We start from the raw sequence: 21,302 nt of genomic DNA, 5'->3' as shown, positions 1-21,302 counted from the left end.
ATACCCAAAGGACTATAAATCATGCTGCTATAAAGACACATGCACACGTATGTTTATTGCTGCATTATTCACAATAGCAAAGACTTGGAACCAACCCAAATGTCCAACAATGATAGACTGGATTAAGAAAATGTGGCACATATACACCATGGAATACTATGCAGCCATAAAAAATGATGAGTTCACGTCCTTTGTAGGGACATGGATGAAACTGGAAATCATCATTCTTAGTAAACTATCGCAAGAACAAAAAACCAAACACCGCATATTCTCACTCATAGGTGGGAATTGAACAATGAGAACACATGGACACAGGAAGGGGAACATCACACTTCGGGGACTGTTGTGGGGTGGGGGGAGGGGGGAGGGATAGCATTGGGAGATATACCTAATGCTAGATGACAAGTTGGTGGGTGCAGCGCACCAGCATGGCACATGTATACATATGTAACTTACCTGCACATTGCGCACATGTACCATAAAACCTAAAGTATAATAATGATAATAATAATAATAATAAAAAAAAAAGAAAGAAAATGTGGTGCATATATACCATGGAATACTATGCAGCCAGAAAAAGGAATGACATCATGTCCTTTGCAGGGACATAGATGGGGCTGGAAGCTGTTATCCTTAGCAAACTAATGCAGGAACAGACAACCAAACATCACATGTTCTTACTTATAAGTGGGAGCTGAACAATGAGAACACGTGGACACATGGCAGGGAGCACCACACACACTGGCGCCTTGTGGGTGGGGGAAGGGAGAGCATAAAGAAGAATAGCTAATGGATGCTGGGCTAGGTGATGGGTTGATCTGTGCAGCAAACCACCATGGCACAGGTTTACCTGTGTCACAAACCTGCACATCCTACACATGTACCCCAGAACTTAAAATGAAAGTTTAAGAAAAAAAAAATAGTGAATGAGGGTGATTCTTCTCATTCAAAACAAAAAACAAATCTAATCTTAGCCTTGAGCTCAAAACATCACAGTAAAACTTTACAACTGCTAAGCTATCAAACTGCTGCACTGTACAACAAGTAAGGATATTCAGCTTCTAGATCTGATTAAGAAAATCACAAAACTGGCCATAGTTAACTCACAGGAGTGAATGAAGTTCTCCATTGACACCACTGGTTCAATGCATATGAAAGATTCAACTATTTTCTGCAAAGTGTCTGCTGAAGGATAGTACAATGAACAATCACAGGCTTTAAACACTGCATGTTTACAAGCTTTGAACATTTTCCAAAAGGCTTTTTCTTCTCCACATGTATTTTAGCATCAGTTGTAACATTTCTTAGCAGATTTCACTTCAGGAAATTAGTATTTTCTGTACTTTGAAAACATCTCTGCACATAGTTGTTCCACATGAACGTTTTATGGAAGCTAATTATTTAGTCATCTCAAACTCAGCATTAATTCCTCAAAAAAACAACTAAACAGCATCAAAAACATCCTGTAAATTCATCAAGAACCAAGGAAAATCACTCAAAATCATGTGCCTTATTTTTTAATTGACTACTGATGTTGTGCCCAATGTCCTCCCTCACTCTTCACCCAAAAGCTGGTAGTCTTAAGCAAGTTTATTTTCTCTAGACACATTTCTTCAGCTGCTGCAATTGAACGTGATTTAATTAACGCACCATTGATTAACTTGTTTGGCTAACAAATGAGCCACTCAGAAACTTACTTTAGTTGCAGTCTCATTTTCATTTTTTAATAAAGAAATTCTGCTATGATGAAAAAATAAAAAATAAAAAAAAATAAAAAACGTAGCTGCTCAAATATGCCTTGTTCTTTTGTGTTGAGATAGTGCCATCTCGTGGATGTTTAGAATAACAGCCCCGTTTTTCTTTCCCTTCTTTCCAGTTTTGTACTCTCTATTCCCAATCCCTTGTAGTTTTTCTAGATGAAACATCTTTATTATTATAGTATTTCTACATACAATTTTAATTAATGTTTACTGATATATTCAGATATGTTTTCTGTCATTCAGTGCTCTAATATTTTAAATGATTTTAAATATTGTTTGTATGAAACTTGAAGATAGAGGCTCAAAAAAGAAGTTTGAAAGAGGGGTGAATAGGTTTGTTAATATACTTTTTCCTCCCATGGTTTATGATGGAAAGTTTCAAATTTTTATTAAAGTAGAAAGAATAGCATAATGCAGCCCTTTATATCTGTCACCCAACTTAAACTGCATTCATGGTTTATGTTTAATCCATTTTCTCCCAACCTCAGGTTATTTTAAAGTAAGTCACTGGCATTTTTTTTAATTTATAAATATTTCCTAAGCAGAATAATTTTAACTTTTAAAAATATAACCATGTTCTTGAGTTCTTAATTACCTACGTTAATTCCTTACACTTGCCTTTTACGACTGTTATTTTCATAGCCGTGATCCTGGCATCTGTAGTCCTGATAGCATAATCTCCTTTTCCATTCTTCTGTGTACTTATTGGTTAGACATGAGGTTTTATAAGTTTTAATAGGAGTGGTTGAGGTGTGGTATGAATAGTGGTTGTTTTGTTTTACCTCTTAAGTTTAAGAATAGTTCATTATTTCTTGGAGAAGACTAAAGTAGTTGATAGTTGTAAATCTGCTACAAAATTGTAAAGGAGAAAGACTTTAGAATGTTGTATGTATAGTAAAATGTATTATTAAATGTAGTACAGAATATCTTATTCAGATTACTTTTGAATAACCAGAAGATAGCCTATTATACTGCTAGATGGATGGTTGACATGTTTTTTGCATTAAAAAGTATGATTTTTACAGCATATGGAAAAGAAGGTGTGAAAATGAACTTCATAGATCGGATCTTTATTGGTGAATTAACTAGCACGGTCATGTGTGAAGAATGTGCAAATGTAGGTACTTTAGAATTCAATTCAGCATGGAATGGATTACAATCACATCATTTTTATTATATTTTCTTTCACATATAATTGTTGGCAGTCATTTTTAAAATTTGACAGATGATTACATAATAATTCTTGAAAGTCTTTTTATACGCTACACTCCTAGAAAGTAAATGTGATAATTTATATATTTTTAAAAGTAAATGTATTTTTGTGTTATTTTTCCTCATGACACACCTATGAGGCAGTTTTAGCCTGTCTTAATACACTGAAATTCATTAGCTATCTGTTCGAAGTGAGAGAAAAACTTCTGTGAAGAGAGTAACTGTGCTACATTGCAGTGCCCTAAAATGTAATTCCAGGCTGGGTGCAGTGGCTCATGCCTATAATCCTAGTACTTTGGGAGGCCAAGGCCCGTGGATCACTTGAGGTCAGGAATTCAAGACTAGCCTGGCCAACATGGTGAGACCCCATCTCTACTAAAAAAAAATACAAAACAATTAGCCAGGCATGGTGGTGGGTGCCTATAGTCCCAACGACTTGGGAGGCTGAGGCAGGAGAATCACTTGAACCCAGGAGGCAGGGTTGCAGTGAGCCGAGATCGCGCTACTGCACTACAGCCTGGGTGACAGAGTGAGACTCAGTTTCAAAAAAAAAAAAGTAATTCCAATAGAAATAACTTAATGTATTAGCATAATTTAGGGTGGTTATATCACATTTGATTTAAAGTTGATATGACATATTAAAGATTTTTGTGTAGACTTCACTCACTTTGAATTTAATAATTTTTATTTTGAATGCCATCTTTAACAACTTAAAGCATGTATGAATTTTTTGTAGATTTTCAATTGCTTGTTAAGGAATATTTCTGTAAGTGTATGACTTAGAGTATGATAGGTTTAAATTTCTGTTAGATTTTAATAGTAAAAGGAGCCTTTATTCATTTTCCTGTCCCAGATTATGGAGTATTTTTCTGTGTTTTCTAGCCTTAAAGAAGCAGGATTATAAAATATATCTCATTCTAGCCTGTCACATTGAAACACAGAATGCATGACCATGATTATTTAAGTTTCTAGACTATTCAACACAGAATTTGTTTTCTCTCTCACAAGATAGAGAGTATCTTTTAAAACAGAATTATCTTAAAGAATCTATAAAACACAGCCAAGCTCTCTGCTTTTTTCATGGCTTTTTCTTAACATTTCATAGTTTACTTATGTTACAGCCCTAAGCTCACCAAAAATGTCTAGTCTCTTTAGTTAATCTGTTTAATAAAACAGTTTTTTAAAGTTATTTTAAATATTACAGGCCAGTCATATTGACAGTAATATAAAATTCAATTGGATCACGTTCACTGATGTTTGAGAATATCTTGTTTTGATTAACAATGTGCTGCAGTACCCAATTAAATTGCTATTTTTTTAGGAACATTTTTTAACGTAAAATTTTAGGTTGCCCGGGAAGTTTGATTTCTTTGTACTTTACAAAACTATATGTTATATTAGAATTCTAACTGAAGTTTTCAATGTGTTTTCCTTTTAAGATCTCCACGGTGAAAGATCCGTTCATTGATATTTCACTTCCTATAATAGAAGAAAGGGTAAGGAGAAGAAAACTAATGATGAAGCTTTTGTGAAGAACATTTAATCATTTATTTAAACATTTGTTGAGTATATTACCAGATATCAGAGAGTCATTATTTTTTATATATAATTGAGTTTGTATTCATAATTGAGTCTGATTTGGGGATTTGTGTAAGTATGCATAAAGTATGATGGTTTTTATTCTCAAGGAATTTAAACTCTTAAACACTTTTTATTTTGATAATTTGTTAATTTTTTGTATTTCAAGTCAGTTAAAAATTTTAAGATGAGGACATCCAGAATTTACTAAAGAGGTTTTATGTTCTGTATGTGGCATTTACATAGGTTTCAAAACCTTTACTTTCGGGAAGAATGAATAAATATAGAAGTTTACGGGAGACAGATCATGATCGATATAGTGGCAATGTTACTATAGAAAATATTCATCAGCCTAGAGCTGCCAAGAAGCATTCTTCATCTAAAGATAAGGTAAGACCATAAGCATCTGTTAGATGTCTGTTTTTTAACAGTTTATTAACAAAAGTTTCAAGCACATCTAAAAGTAGAGAACATAGTGTAATAAACTCTCATGTACCCATTTTTTGGCTTCATAATTATCAACTTGGCTACTTGTATACTAACTATATATATCCCACATCCTCCCCTTCCTCCCATCCCAGACTATTTTTGGATAATCCCAGATTATTTTTGAAATAAATCCCAAATATATCATATACTTCAATGTGTATCTCTAAAAGAGAGTTTTTGTTTGTTTGTTTGTTTTTTAAGACGGAGTTTCGCTCTCGTTGCCTAGGCTGGAGTGCAATGGTGCAATCTCGGCTCACTGCAACCTCCGCCTCCTCGGTTCAAGTGATTCTCCTGCCTCAGCCTCCTGAGTAGCTGGGATTGCAGGCATGCGCCACCATGCCTGGCTAATTTTGTGTTTTTAATAGAGACAGGGTTTCACCATGTTGGTCAGGCTGGTCTCGAACTCCTCACCTCAGGTGACCTGCCCACCTCGGCCTCCCAAAGCGCTGGGATTACAGGAGTGAGCTACTGCACTCAGCACTAACAGAGGGATACTCTTTTAAAAACCAAAAACCACAGTACCATTATCATATCAAAAATATTAATTCATTATAAATAAATAAAGATTCAGTCATTATTTAAATTTCTGCAGTTGTCTAATAAGTACTCAGTTTTTTATTTTGCTTTCTAAAGTTTGGATTTTAGGATTTAAAAGAGGTCTGTAGATTGCAGTGCCTCTTTTTTTTTTTTTTTTTTTTGAGATGGGAGTCTCGCTCTGTTGCCAGGTGGCATGATCTTGGCTCACTGCAACCTCCGCCTCCCAGGTTCAAGTGATTCTCCTGCCTCAGCCTCCTGAGTAGCTGGGAGTACAGGTGCATGTCACCACACCCGGCTAATTTTTGTATTTTTAGTAGAGACCAGGTTTCACCATGTTGGTCAGGCTGCTCTTGAACTCCTGACCTCGTGATCCACCTGCCTCGGCCTCCCAATGATTGCCATGTCTCTTAAATCTCTTTTCATCTACAGATTCCCTCTCCTTCTTTTTCCTCCTTTGCAGTTTATTTGCTGAAGAAATCAGGTCCTTTTTTTCAGCAGCATGGTGTTAACAGATTCCTCTGTCACCTTTATTTCTCCTCTGAGACATTTAGATCTAGAGGCCTAGTTAGGTTCAGGTTTAATTACTTATTTAATTTTTAGCAAGAAAACTTTTAGGTGGTGGCATGTATACTTCCATCAGCTAGATGCACATAATGTTTTATGTCTTTCTATGATATTACCAGTCACTGATAACCATTGTCTACATCTATTATTTTACTAGAGACGTACCTGGTTGTTGAATTATCCCATGAAAATGGAAAATTATTCCATGAAATGGTGATAATTGATAACCATTGTCTAGACCTATTATTTCACTAGGGACATACCTGGCTGTTGTATTATCCCATGAAAATGGAAAGAAATCAATCTGAACTTATACTTCAGCAAAAAAAACTTTTTTATATGAAATGATTTGTATTAATTTGGCAAATTAACATTAAATTTAACTCTTTTAATTAATTAATTATTGAGACAGAGTCTCACACTGTTGCCCAGTCAGGCTGGAGTGCAGTGGCACGATCTCAGCTCACTGCAGCCTCCCAGGTTCAAGTGATTCTCGTGCCTTAGCCTCCCAAGTAGCTGGGACTACATGTGCACACCACCATGCCCGGCTAATTTTTGTTATTTTTTGTAGAGACAGGGTTTTGTCATGTTGTACGGGCTGGTCTCAAACTCCTGATGACCTCAAGCGATCTACCTGCCACGGTCTCCCAAAGTGCTGGGATTACAGGTGTGAGCCACGGCACTGGGCCTGAATTTAACTTACTCTGTTAGAAGACTTATGTTAGAAGTCACAAGACTTCAGAAAGGACAACATGTTTTCTTTAAATAAAAGCTAATTTTGCTTCATAAGATATATAGGACAGTTAAATTCAACTTGAGCACATGCTTTATTCTAATGGTATAAAACAAAGCATCTTACGGAGTTTGAAAAGGTTAAAGCATTAATTGTGTTGCTATTCCCCTAAAAAGCACTGGTTATTAAAATATAAATGTGTAGTGATTTTTTTTTCTTTATTTTTATTTAGTTTAAAGAGTTAGGAGATTCTGTGGTACTGGCCAAAGTAGTTTTAATATATCCGCTATCCAAATGTATGAGAGAAATACTTCCCACACAATATTGGTTAGGAACTGAGAATATGCATATATGATATATAGAAACTGTCTGTACCTCAAAGATCTGGACACCACATGGATATAACTTGTGCTTGTGCTGAACAAATTGGACCTACTCTTTATTGAAAATTTTTTTCATATAATATTTTTTGTTACTTTTTTATTGGACCTATTCTTTATTGAACGTTTTTTTCATGTAATAGAGTTACCTTTTTTTTGGTTTTGATGGGGAAAAGTGCAAGTTTGCATACGGTTCTAAAATTAGAAAAGTACAGTTCTAATAACATCTTTAAGGTACTATATTCAAGAAGCGAAAATTTAAATGACATAAATGTATTTCAGTCATTAGGAAGTTTATGTTTAGAAGTTATTTCCAATAGTTCAACTATATAACCAGTTTAATCATGGAACCAGAATGATTCAGTAGTTAACTAATTTCAGTACTAGTTTTATAAAGATCAATAAAGTCTGGTTTTGCTGATCAGTAAAGCTATTAATAAGAGTATAAAGATATTTGTGACAAACTTTTCTTTATAGTATTCTTTAATCTCTTACAGTAATAGAAGCACCTTGCATCTTTTAGAATTATACTAGAGGTACAAGTACTGATGATTTGATCATAAGTTTTTGAGTTTTTCACCTTTTCTCTTTGCCAAATTATATTAGTTATCTCATTAAAACCACACAAAAACTTAATATGAAGAATGATAAAAATAATTACAGAAAAATAATAGTGAAATTAGCTGAGAAAATCTTGCCCTCAAGTTGGAAGATGTTAACTCTGAGTACCTTGAAAAAGTGCATTTTCTTTTGCTTACTGATAAGAGGCAAATAATCCAGTTAAATAAAGCACTATAAAACTAATATGTGCAATTTCTGGCCTAAATACAGAAAAAATAGTAACAGGAGGCAGATATATAAACAGAGTAAATAGCCATAGGCATATATAAACATCCTTCTTGAACCAAAAACTAAGGTAAAATGAGCTGCAACAAATGGCTACCAAAAGATATTATGTGAAGTCTATTCCATAGGCTATTTTTCTTCCCTTCTTTCCCCTCCCCACAGCTTTTTAAAAAACCGTCATGCTGATTGAATAATTGTAGAGACTGGAAAATCTCAAATTGATATCCTTATATAAAATCCTGCCTCAGCTCATTAGTTCAGAAAGAAATCCAAAAGTTCAATTCTCTGAGCTGCTTCAACACATAAGTATATTAGTTTTATGAAAGATTTTTTATTTCATAAAACTATAATACTTCTGCCAGAATCAGAAGTGCATTGTGCTCTGGTGCAATTTACATGAACCTTGGTTCCCACCACCTGTTAGCTGCGCAGCGTTTTGCCAATTAAGCTCTTTGAGACTCAGCTCTTGCATTCAATTAGAAGACCAGAATCTTGCTGTTTTTTCTATTTATCCCATCTGTTATTTCTGTTTCTACTTTTCATGCACTTTTGGTTTTAATTGAATAATTTTTGTGTTCCATCTTATTTCCTCTGTTTTCTTTTTAGTTATTATAAAAGGTGTTATTATGGAATTGCTGAAACCTGTGTTGTGCCTCTCATCATTGGGGTTATATTCAGAAAATCATAGTCCTCTTATTTATATGGAAGAAATTAGGAAAATTTCAATCTTTCTATTATTTTACCAATCAGACCAGTCACCAAAAGAATACTGTGTAGTTGCGGTATCTACCAATATAGTTCAAAATAGATTTGAGGAAAACCCTGTATTCAAAGGAATCTTACCTGATTTTACCATTTTTCCTAGGTGCTAAATTGCTGAAGGTATTATACAGAGGTATTTGAGAAAATGGCAACTTAACCTATGTAAATTTTTTTAAGGATCAAATTGAACAGATACTTAGTAGTTTTAAAGTCCAAGTAAAACAGTTGCAAGGATATTTTTGTTTATCATGTGGTGTTGGCTCAATTTACTCTTGGGAATTTTGGAAACACCCAGAGAAGGTCATGTATCTCCCCTTTGATCATTTTCATTTCTTATATTTTTAAAGTTTAAAAGTGGGCTTTTCCCCTGTACTTAGTGTCTGTAACAAAAAGAGAAGCTCCTTGCATCTTTTAATAATAGAAGTACAAGTACTGATTTGATAGTAAATTGAGTTTTTCACTTCTTCTCTTTGCTAAATTATACTACAGTTATCTCATTAAAACTGAACAAAGTTAAATATGAAGGATGATAAGCATCAGGTGAGGAAAAAAGGAGAAATAAAACCAAGATATGGTAATGTGAATACAAATGAAAGCACTGGTGGAAAGGCAAAAGATCTGGCCTGAGTATTTTAGAAAGTTTAAAAAATAGTGAAAGGAAACAGTGAATAGAAATTTTTTATTGGAAAATTATGTGAGGCAAAAAAAGCACTACCCAAAAGGTCTGAGGGAAAAGATAGGGAATTATAATGTAGCCATCTGATTAATTTTTTGTTTCCCTAGACCCCACTCCTCTCCCTATTCCCCACCACCATTTGGTGCTCCACATTGCAGACAGGGCAATATTTCTAAAATACAAAATAGGTCATCGTATTCCTTGTAGCCCTCAGAATCATGTCTGATACATGCAGCCAACAGGCATATGAAAAACTCAGCATCACTGATCAAATCAAAACCACAGTGAGATACCATGTCACACCAGTCAGAATGCTATTATTAAAAAGTCAAAAAATAACAAATGCTGGTGAGGCTGCAGAGAAAAGGAATGCTTATACACTGTTGGTAGAAGTATAAATTAGTTCAACCGTTGTGGAAAGCAGTGTGGCTATTCCTCAAAGAGCTAAAAACAGAACTACCATTTGACCCAGCATTTCCATTACTGGATATACACCTGAAGGAATATAAATCATTCTACCATAAAAACACATGTAGGTGAATGTTCATTGCAGCACTAGTCAGCAAAGACATGGAATCAACCTAAATGCTGATCAGTGACAGTTTGGATAAGAAAATGTTGTACATATACACCATGGAATACTATGCAGCCATAAAAAAAGAATAAGATCGTGCCTTTTACAGGAACGTGGATGGAGTTGGAGGCCATTGTTGTTAGCAAACTCACGCAGAACAGAAAACCAAATACCACAAGTTCTCACTTATAAGTGGGAGCTAAACATTGAGTACCCTTGGACACAAGGGAACAAAGACACTGGGGCCTCCTGGAGGGTGCAGGGTGGGAGGAGGGAGAGGATCAGAAAAAATAATATTGGATACTAGGCTTAGTACCTGGGTGAAGAAATAATCTGTATAACAAACCCCTGTGACACAAGTTTACCTTTATAACAAACCTGCACATGTACCCTGAACCTAAAATAAAAGTTGAAAAAAGAAATCTCATTGCTGTTCAAAATGAAAAACAAAAACAAGTCTGTGACTTATATGCATCTGGTTAATTTTTGTGTGTCCTTCTCACCTCCCCACACTTGTACTCTATTTTCTAGCTAGACTTCCCTAATTTCTTGTTCTTTGTCTTACCTGTGGGCCTTTGAACTTCTGCCAGGAACAGTCCCATTCTCATCCTGCAGCCTCTGCTCAATTTCTGCATATTTCTCTGATCCACTCAATTCTGGATTAGTTCTTTTCCTCTGGCTTTCCATAGCACTGTGTTTCTCCTATCATAACAAAAGTTGTACCTAACATTTGAGTTCTTAATTATGTCATGATCACTGTTTTCAGTTATTTACACCTATTATATTGAGCCAAGAGATAGATTAAATAACATGCCTAAGATCATACAAGCAGTCTGTCAGAAATGGGGATTCAGACAGGTTAAACAAGGACCATGTTCTTAACCACGTATACTGCCCCCTGCTGACTTGAACTTATGTCTTACCATACTTCTATTGGGATGGATTGCAGGATCTGCAAACAGGAACTGAGTCTGTCCTTCTTGCCACTATGTCTCAGATGCCTAGTTCAGTGCTTTGTACATGGATGGTGTTTAGGGAGACCACTGAGCTCATTCTCATGATTGATGCCAATCATAATAGCTGATACTGGCTAGGTGCGGTGGCTCACGCCTGTAATCCCAGCAATTTGGGAGGCCGAGCAGGTGGATCCCTAGGTCCGGAGATGGAGACCATCCTGGCTAACACAGTGAAACCTTATCTCTACTAAAAATGCAAAAAATTAGCCAGTCATGGTGGCACACGCCTGTAATCCAGCTACTTGGGAGGTTGAGGCAGGAGAATCTCTTGAACCCAGGAGGTGGAGGTTGCAGTGAGCCGAGATTGCGCTACTGCACTCCAGCCTGGGCGACAGAGCGAGACTCCGTCTCAAAATAATAATAATAGTAATAATAGCTGATACTTACGCTGCTTACTGTGGGCTAGTCAGTGCTCTGTGGGCTTTTCTATAGTCTCAAAAAATAAGGATGGGAATGGGTACTTTTATATTTCACTAGGAGTAGGAGGATAAAAGGGATAGATAGAATAGTCTCATTCAAAAGTTCCTAAGACCAGCTGATCATGAGAATCACCTGTTTATTAAAACGAATTCTCATACCCAACCTCAGACATCATTAATGGGAATTTCTTAGTGGTAATGTCTCGGATATGTATCTTTTAAAACAACAAGCCCTCTTAGGTGAGTCTGATAATCACCTGAGTTTGGAAACTATTCAATCAGAAATTAGATTAATTGGATTCTGGACACAGCTATTTTTATTAGTTATATGATCTTGGACAAGTTACTAAAAACCTGTATGGGGCTATATTTTCCATTGACCATTAATTTTCTGTTGGTACATAATATTTGTACATATTTATGAGGTATATGTGATATTTTGATACATGCATAGAATGTATCGTGATCAAGTCAGGTATCGCGGAACCTGCCCCGATAGTCACATAGGTTCTTTTCTATTTTCCTTAAGCGTTGACCAGCTTGAGAAATAAAGGGACAGAGTACAAAAGAGAGAAATTCTAAAGCTGGGCGTCCAGGGGAGACATCACATGTAGGTAGGTTCCGTGATGCCCCACAAGCCGCAAAAACCAGCAAGTTTTTATTAGGGATTTTCAAAAGGGGAGGGAGTGTGCGAATAGGTGTGGGTCACAGACATCAAGTACTTTACAAGGTAATAGAATATCACAAGGCAAGTGGAGGCAGGGCGAGATCACAGGACCGAGGTGAAATTAAAATTGCTAATGAAGTTTCAGGCACCATTGTCATTGATAACATCTTATCAGGAGACAGGGTTTTGAGAGCAACCGGTCTGACCAAAATTATTAGGTGGGAATTTTCTCTTCCTAATAAACCTGGGAGCGCTATGGGAGACTGGGGTCTATTTCACCCCTGCAGTCTCGACCATAAGAGACGGCTACGCCCAGGGTGGCCATTCATAGGCCTACCCCCAGGTGCGCATTCTCTTTCTCAGGGATGTTCCTTGCTGAGAAAAAGAATTCAGCGATATTTCTCCCATTTGCTTTTGAAAGAAGAGAAATATGGCTCTGTTCCGCCGGCTCACTGGAGGTCAGAGTTTAAGGTTATCTTTCTTATTCCCTGAACAATTGCTGTTCTCCTGTTCTTTTTTCAAGGTGCCCAGATTTCATATTGCTCAAACACACATGCTGTACAATTTGTGCAGTTAACGAAATTATCACATGGTCCTGAGGCGACACACATCCTTCTCAGCTGACAGGATTAAGAGATTAAAGACAGGCATAGGAAATCACAAGGGTAGTGATTGGGGAAGTGATAAGTGTCCATGAAATCTTTACAATTTATGTTTAGAGATTGCAGTAAAGACAGGCATAAGAAATTATAAAAGTATTAATTTGGGGAACTAATAAATGCCCATGAAATCTTCACAATCCATGTTCTTCTGCCATGGCTTCAGCCAGTCCCTCAGTTTGGGGTCCCTGACTTCCCGCAATAGTCAGGGTATTTGGGATATCAGTTACCTTAAGCATTTATCATTTCTTTGCATTGAGAACATTTCGGATTTTCTCTTAGCTACCTTGAAATAAATAATCTATTGTTGTTAACTGTAGTTACCATACTGTTCTATGGAACATTAGAACTATTCCTTCTATCTAACTCTGTCTTTGTACTCACTAACATACCTCTCTTTTTAGCTTCTCCACTACAGCCCCACTCGCTCTCTTCTAAGCCTCTGATATCTATCATTCTACTCTCTACTTTCATGAGATCAACTTTTTTTTTTTTGAGACAGAGTCTCTCTCTGTTGCCCAGCCTGGAGTGCAGTGGTGCGATCTTGGCTCACTGCAAGCTCTGCCTCCTGGGTTCATGTCATTCTCCTGCCTCAGCCTCCCAAGTAGCTGGGACCACAGGTACCCGCCACCAAGCCCGGTTAATTTTTGTATTTTTAGTAGAGACAGGGTTTCACCTTGTTAGCCAGGATGGTCTCGATATCCTGACCTCATGATCCACCCGCCTCAGCCTCCCAAAGTGCTGGGATTACAGGTATGAGCCCCTGTGCCTGCCACAACTTTTTTTTTTTTTTTTTTTTTTTTTTTAAGCTCTCACGTAAGAGTGAGAACATGGGATATTTGCCTTTCTGTGCCTAGCTTGCCTTACTTAACATAATGACCTCCAGTTCAATCCATGTTGATGCAAATGACAGGATTTCATTCCTTTTAGGGCTGAAGAGTATTCCATTGTGGATATATACTACATTTTCTTTATCCATTCATCTACTGATGGACACTTAGATTGATTCCATTTCTTGGCTATTGTGAATAGCGCTGCAATAAACATGGGGGTGCAAGTATCCTTTTGATACACTGGTTTTCTTTTCTTTAGATAAATGTCTAGTAGTGGGATTGCTGGATCTTATGGTAGTTCCATTTTAGTTTATTGTTGTTCTTGTTTGAGACAGAGTCTCGCTCCATCGCCCAGGTTGAAGTGCTGTGGCACAGTCTCGGCTTACTGCAACCTCTTCCTCCTGGGTTCAAGTGATTCTCATGCCTCAGCCTCCATCTCCCAAGTAGCTGGGACTACAGGCGTGTGCCACCACACCCAGCTAATTTTTGTATTTTTATTAGAGACAGTGTTTCACCATGTTCCCCAGGCTGGGTCTCGAACTCTTGACCTCAAGTGATCCACCCACCTCAGTCTCCCAAAGTGCTGGGATTACAGGTGTGAGCCATCGCACCCAGCCCTATTTTAGTTTTTTGAGAAATCTCCATACTGTTCTGTTTTGTTTTTTGTTTTTTTTGAGATGGAGTGTTGCTCTGTCACCCGGGCTGGAGTGCAGTGGTGTGATCTTGGCTCACTGCAACCTCCGCCTCCCGGGTTCAAGTGATTCTCCTGCCTCAGCCTCCCGAGTAGCTGGCATTACAGGCACCTGCCATCACACCCAGCTTATTTTTTTGTATTTTTAGTAGAGACAGGATTTTCACCATGTTGGCCAGGATGGTCTTGAACTCCTGACCTCGTGATCCACCTTCCTTGGCCTCCCAAAGTGCTGAGATTACAGGCGTGAGCCACTGCACCTGGCCATCTCCATACTGTTTTCTATGATGGCTGTACTAATTTCCATTCCCACCAACCATGTTTCAGACTCCTTTTCTCCACATTCTTGAAGGCATCTTATTATTTGTCTTTTTTGATAATAACCATTCAACCGGGGTAAAATGATATTTCATTGTGGTTTTAATCTGCATTTCCCTGATGATTAGGGATGTTGAGCATTTTTTTCATATACCTCTTGGCCATTTGGACGTCTTCTTTTGGGAAATGTCTAACATTAGTTCCTTATAGGATGAAGAGTTTGCAGATATTTTCTCCCATTCAACAGGGGTCTCTTCATTCTGTTGATTGTTTCCTTTTCTGTGCAGAAGCTTTTTACAGTGTAGTCCCATTTGTTTTTGTTACCTGTGCTTTTGAGGTCTCCATAAAATCATTACCTAGACTAATGTCCTGAGTGTTTCTCCTATGTTTTCTTCTTGTAGTTCTATAGTTTTAGATCTTACATTTAAGTCTTTAATCTATCTTGAGTTGATTTTTGTATATGGTGAGAGATAAGGTTCTAGTTGTATTCTTCTGCATATGGATAACCAGTTTTCCCAGTACCATTTGTTGAAGAGGGTGTCCTTCCCCCAGTGTTTGTTTTTGGCCCCTTTGTCAGAAATCAGTTGGCTGTAAGTATGTGGATTTATTTCTTTATTCTGTTGCATTGGTCTATGTGTCTGTTTTTATACCAGGACCATACTGTTTTGGTTACTGTAGTCTTGTATATTTTGAAGTCAGGTAGTGTGAGGCTTCCAGCTTTGTTCCTTTTGCCCAGGATTGCTTTAGTAATTCTGGCTCTTTTTTGGTTCCATACAATTTTTTTTCTTTTTTTAGATGGAGTTTCACTCTTATTGCCCAGGGCAGAGTGCAGTGGTGCAATGTCAGCTCCACTGCAGCCTCTGCCTCCCAGGTTCAAGCGATTCTTCTGCCTCAGCCTCCCAAGTAGCTGGGATTACAGGTGCCCACTACCATGCCTGGCTAATTTTTTATATTTTTAGTAGAGATGGGGTTTCACCATGTTGGCCAGGCTGGTCTCAAATTCTTGGCCTTAGTTGATCCACCTACCTCAACCTCCCAAAATGCTGGGATTACAGGCATGAGCCACTGTACCCAGCCAGGTTCCATACACATTTTAGGATTGTTTTTTCTTTTTATGTGAAAAACGTCATTGGAATTTTGATAGGAATTTCATTGAGTCTATAGATTGCTTTGGGTAGCATAGTCATTTTAATATTTTCCTGATCCATGAGCATGGGATGCTTTTTCGTTTGTGTCTCCTTCAGTTTCTTTCATCAGTATTTTATAGTTTTCCTTGTGGAGGTCTTTCACCTCCTCAGTTAAATTATCCCTAGGTAGGATTTTTTTTTTCTTTTGTAGCCATTATAAACAGGATCGCCTTGTTGATTTTTTTTTTCCAGCTACTTTGTTGTTAGTGTATAGAAACACCACTGATTTTTGTATGTTGATTTCGCATTCAACAACCTTACTGAATTTGTTTATCAGTTCTAAGAGTTTTTTGTTGAAGTCTTTAGGTTTTCCTATATGTAAGATTATGTCATCTGTGAAGAGGAACAATTTGACTTCTTTTCCAATTTGGATGCCTTTTTTTTTTATTTTTATTTTTTTTTTTTATTATACTTTAAGTTCTAGGGTACATGTGCACAACGTGCAGGTTTGTTACATATGTATACATGTGCCATGTTGGTGTGCTGTACCCATTCACTCGCCATTTACATTAGGTATATCTCCTAATGCTTTCCCTCCCTGCTCCCCCTACCCCACAACAGGCCCCGGTGTGTGATGTTCCCCTTCTTGTGTCCAAGTGTTCTCATTGTTCAATTATCACCTAGAAGTGAGAACATACGGTGTTTGGTTTTTTGTTCTTGTGATAGTTTGCTGATAATGATGGTTTCCAGCTTCATCCATGTCCCTACAAAGGACAGGAACTCATCCTTTTTTATGGTTGCATAGTATTCCATGGTGTATATGTGCCACATTTTCTTAATCCAGTCTATCGTTGATGGACATTTGGGTTGGTTCCAAGTCTTTGCTATTGTGAATACTGCCGCAATAAACATATGTGTGCATGTGCCTTTATAGCAGCATGATTTATAATCCTTTGGGTATATACCCAGTAATGGGATGGCTGGGTCGAATGGTATTTCTAGTTCTAGATCCTTGAGCAATAGCCACACTGTCTTCCACAATGGTTGAACTAGTTTACAGTCCCACCAACAGTGTAAAACTGTTCCTATTTCTCCACATCCTCTCCAGCACCTGTTGTTTCCTGACTTTTTAATGATCACCATTCTAACTGGTATGAGATGGTATCTCATTGTGGTTTTGATTTGCATTTCTCTGATGGCCAGTGATGATAAGCATTTTTTTCATGTGTCTGTTGGCTGCATAAATGTCTTCTTTTGAGAAGTGTCTGTTCATATCCTTCGCCCACTTTTTGATGGGGTTGTTTGTTTTTTTCTTGTAAATTTGTTTAAGTTCTTTGTAGATTCTGGATATTAGCCCTTTGTCAGATGAGTAGATTGCAAAATTTTCTCCCATTCTGTAGGTTGCCTGTTCACTCTGATGGTAGTTTCTTTTGATGTACAGAAGCTCCTTAGTTTAATTAGATCCCATTTGTCAATTTTGGCTTTGGTTGCCATTGCTTTTGGTGTTTTAGACATGAAGTTCTTGCCCATGCCTATTCCTGAATGGTATTGCCTAGGTTTTCTTCTAGGGTTTTTATGGTTTTAGGTCTAACATGTAAGTCTTTGATCCATCTTGAATTAATTTTTCTATAAGGTGTAAGGAAGGGATCCAGTTTCAGCTTTCTACATATGGCACCATTTATTAAATAGGGAATCCTTTCCCCATTTCTTGTTTTTGTCAGGTTTGCCAAAGATCAGATAGTTGTAGATGTGTGGTATAATTTCTGCAGGTTCTGTTCTGTTCCATTGGTCTATATCTCTGTTTTGGTACCAGTACCATGCTGTTTTGGTTACTATAGCCTTGTAGTATAGTTTGAAGTCAGGTAGCCCGATGCCTCCAGCTTTGTTCTTTTGGCTTAGGATTCTCTTGGAAATGCAGGCTCTTTTTTGGTCCCATATGAACTTTAAAGTAGTTTTTTCCAATTCTGTGAAGAAAGTCATTGGTAGCTTGATGGGGATGGCATTGAATCTATAAATTACCTTGGGCAGTATGGCCATTTTCACAATATTGATTCTTCCTATCCATGAGCATGGAAGGTTCTTCCATTTGTTTCTATCCTCTTTTATTTGGTTGAGCAGTGGTTTGTAGTTCTCCTTGAAGAGGTCCTTCACATCCCTTTTAAGTTAGATTCCTAGGTATTTTATTCTCTTTGAAGCAGTTGTGAATGAGAGTTCACTCATGATTTGGCTCTCTGTCTGTTATTGGTGTATAAGAATGCTTGTGATTTTTGCATGTTGATTTTGTATCCTGAGACTTTTCTGAAGTTGCTTATCAGCTTAAGGAGATTTGGGGCTGAGATGATGGGGTTTTCTAAATATACAATCATGTCATCTGCAAACAGGGACAATTTGCCTTCCTCTTTTCCTAATCAAATACCCTTTATTTATTTCTTCTGCCTGATTGCCCTGGCCGGAACTGCCAACACTTGTTGAATAGGAATGGTGAGAGAGGGCATCCCTGTCTTGTGCCCGTTTTCAAAGGGAATGCTTCCAGTTTTTGCCCATTCAGTATGATATTGGCTGTGGGTTTGTCATAAATAGCTCTTATTATTTTGAGATATGTCCCATCAATACCTAATTTATTGAGAGTTTTTAGCATGAAGGGCTGTTGAATTTTGTCAAAGGCCTTTTCTGCATCTATTGAGATAATCATGTGGTTTTTGTCTTTGGTTCTGTTTATATGCTGGATTACGTTTATTGATTTGCGTATGTTGAACCAGCCTTGCATCCCAGGGATGAAGCCCACTTGATCATGGTGGATAAGGTTTTTGATGTGCTGCTGGATTCAGTTTGCCAGTATTTTATTGAGGATTTTTGCATCAATGTTCATCAAGGATATTGGTCTAAAATTCTCTTTTTTGGTTGTGTCTCTGCCAGGCTTTGGTATCAGGATGATGCTGGCCTCATAAAATGAGTTAGGGAGGATTCCCTCTTTTTCTATTGATTGGAATAAGTTTCAGAAGGAATGGTACCAGCTCCTCCTTGTACCTCTGGTAGAATTCGGCTGTGAATCCATCTGGTCCTGGACTCTTTTTGATTGGTAGGCTATTAATTATTGCCTCAATTTCAGAGCCTGTTACTGGTCTATTCAGGGATTCAAGTTCTTCCTGGTTTAGCCTTGGGAGGGTGTATGTGTCAAGGAATTTATCCATTTCTTCTAGGTTTTCTAGTTTATTTGCATAGAGGTGTTTATAGTATTCTCTGATGGTAGTTTGTATTTCTGTGGGATCGGTGGTGATATCCGCTTTATCATTTTTTATCGTGCCTATTTGATTCTTCTCTCTTTTCTTCTTTATTAGTCTTGCTAGTGGTCTGTCAATTTTGTTCATCTTTTCAAAAAACCAGCTCCTGGATTCATTGATTTTTTGAAGAGTTTTTTGTGTCTCTGTCTCCTTCAGTTCTGCTCTGATCTTAGTTATTTCTTGCCTTCTGCTAGCTTTTGAATGTGTTTGCTCTTGCTTCTCTAGTTCCTTTAATTGTGATGTTAGGGTGTTGATTTTAGATCTTTCCTGCTTTCTCTTGTGGGCATTTAGTGCTATAAATTTCCCCCTACACACTGCTTTAAACGTGTCCCAGAGATTCTGGTATGTTGTGTCTTTGTTCTCATTGGTTTCAAAGAACATCTTTATTTCTGCCATCATTTTGTTATGTACTCAGTAGTCATTCAGGAGCAGGTTGTTCAGTTTCCATGTAGTTGAGCGGTTTTGAGTGAGTTTCTTAATCCTGAGTTCTAGTTTGATTGCACTGTGGTCTGAGAGACAATTTGTTATAATTTCTGTTATTTTACACTTGCTGAGGAGTGCTTTACTTCCAACTGTGTGGTCCGTTTTGGAATAAGTGTGATGTGGTGCTGAGAAGAATGTATATTCTGTTGATTTGGGGTGGAGAGTTCTGTTCATGTCTATTAGGTCCGCTTGATGCAGAGCTGAGTTCAATTCCTGGCTATCCTTGTTAACTTTCTGTCTCGTTGATCTGTCTAATGTTGACAGTGGGGCGTTAAAGTCTCCCATTATTATTGTGTGGGAGTCTAAGTCTCTTTGTAGGTCTCTAGGGACTTGTTTTATGAATCTGGGTGCTCCTGTATTGGGTGCATATATATTTACAATAGTTAGCTCTTCTTGTTGAATTGAGCCCTTTACCATTATTTAATGACCTTCTTTCTCCTTTGATCTTTGTTGGTGTAAAGCCTGTTTTATCAGAGACTAGGATTGCAACCCCTGCCTTTTTTTGTTTTCCATTTGCTTGGTAGATCTTCCTCCATCCCTTTATTTTGAGTCTGTGTGTGTCTCTGCACATGAGATGAGTCTCCTGAATACAGCACACTGATGGGTCTTGATTCTATCCAGTTTGCCAGTCTGTGTCTTTTAATTGGAGCATTTAGCCCGTGTACATTTAAGGTTAATATTGTTATGTGTGAATCTGATCCTGTCATGATGTTAGCTGGTTATTTTGCTCGTTAGTTGATGCAGTTTCTTCCTAGCATTGATGGTCTTTACAATTTGGCATGTTTTTGCAGTGGCTGGTACTGGTTGTTCCTTTCCATGTTAAGTGCTTCCTTCAGGAGCTCTTGTAGGGTAGGCTTGGTGGTGACAAAATCTCTCAGCATTTGCTTGTCTGTAAAGGATTTTATTTCTCCTTCACTTATGAAGCTTAGTTTGGCTGGATATGAAATTCTGGGTTGAAAATTCTTTTCTTTAAGAATGTTGACTATTGGCCCCCACTCTCTTCTGGCTTGTAGAGTTTCTGCCGAGAGATCCTCTGTTAGTCTGATGGGTTTCCCTTTGTGGGTAACATGACCTTTCTCTCTGGCTGCCCTTAACATTTTTTCCTTCATTTCAACTTTGGTGAATCTGACAATTACGTGTTTTGGAGTTGCTCTTCTCACGGAGTATCTTTGTGGCGTTCTCTGTATTTCCTGAATTTGAATGTTGGCCTGCCTTGCTAGGTTGGGGAAGTTCTCGTGGGTAATATGCTGCACAGTATTTTCCAACTTGGTTCCATTCTCCCCGTCACTTTCAGGTACACCAATCAGACGCAGATTTGGTCTTTTCACATATTCACATATTTCTTGGAGGCTTTGTTCATTTCTTTTTACTCTTTTTTCTCTAAACTTCTGTTCTCGCTTCATTTCATTCATTTGATCTTCAATCACTGATATCCTTTCTTCCAGTTGATCAAATTGGCTACTGAAGCTTGTGCATTTGTCACGTAGTTCTCATGTCATGGTTTTCAGCTCAATCAGGTCATTTAAGGACTTCTCTACACTGATTATTCTAGTTAGCCCTTTGTCTAATCTTTTTTCAAGGTTTTTAACTTATTTGCATTGGGTTCGAACTTCCTCATTTAGCTAGGAGAAGTTTGATCATCTGACGCCTTCTCTCAACTCGTCAAAGTCCTTCTCCATCCAGCTTTGTTCCATTGC

At 37.6% G+C, this 21,302-nt stretch overlaps 1 protein-coding gene across 12 annotated transcripts in view; it reads left to right on the top strand.

Moving 5' to 3' along the window:
- The window catches only part of USP45 (ubiquitin specific peptidase 45), an 85,905-nt gene that overhangs the window by 48,864 nt on the left and 15,739 nt on the right, over positions 1-21,302 (top strand). For 7 of the 12 annotated variants that reach the window (XR_010126754.1, XM_054492515.2, XM_054492514.2 and 4 more), the window contains 3 exons: positions 2,786-2,877; positions 4,412-4,468; positions 4,797-4,940. Coding sequence is in view for 9 of the 12 variants with exons in the window: in XM_054492515.2 (XP_054348490.1) it covers positions 2,786-2,877; positions 4,412-4,468; positions 4,797-4,940 (293 nt within the window). In the remaining 3 variants the exon portion in view is untranslated. Of the gene's footprint in view, positions 1-2,785; positions 2,878-4,411; positions 4,474-4,796; positions 4,941-21,302 lie in introns of those variants that run through there. The other 5 variants (XM_054492519.2, XM_054492518.2, XR_010126756.1 and 2 more) reach the window with 4 other exon arrangements.

The sequence above is a fragment of the Pongo pygmaeus genome, chromosome 5, assembly GCF_028885625.2.
Source record: "Pongo pygmaeus isolate AG05252 chromosome 5, NHGRI_mPonPyg2-v2.0_pri, whole genome shotgun sequence".
Lineage (NCBI taxonomy): Eukaryota > Metazoa > Chordata > Mammalia > Primates > Hominidae > Pongo > Pongo pygmaeus.
The sequence above is the reverse complement of the archived record's forward strand: the minus strand, read 5'-3'. Positions and strand labels throughout refer to the sequence as shown.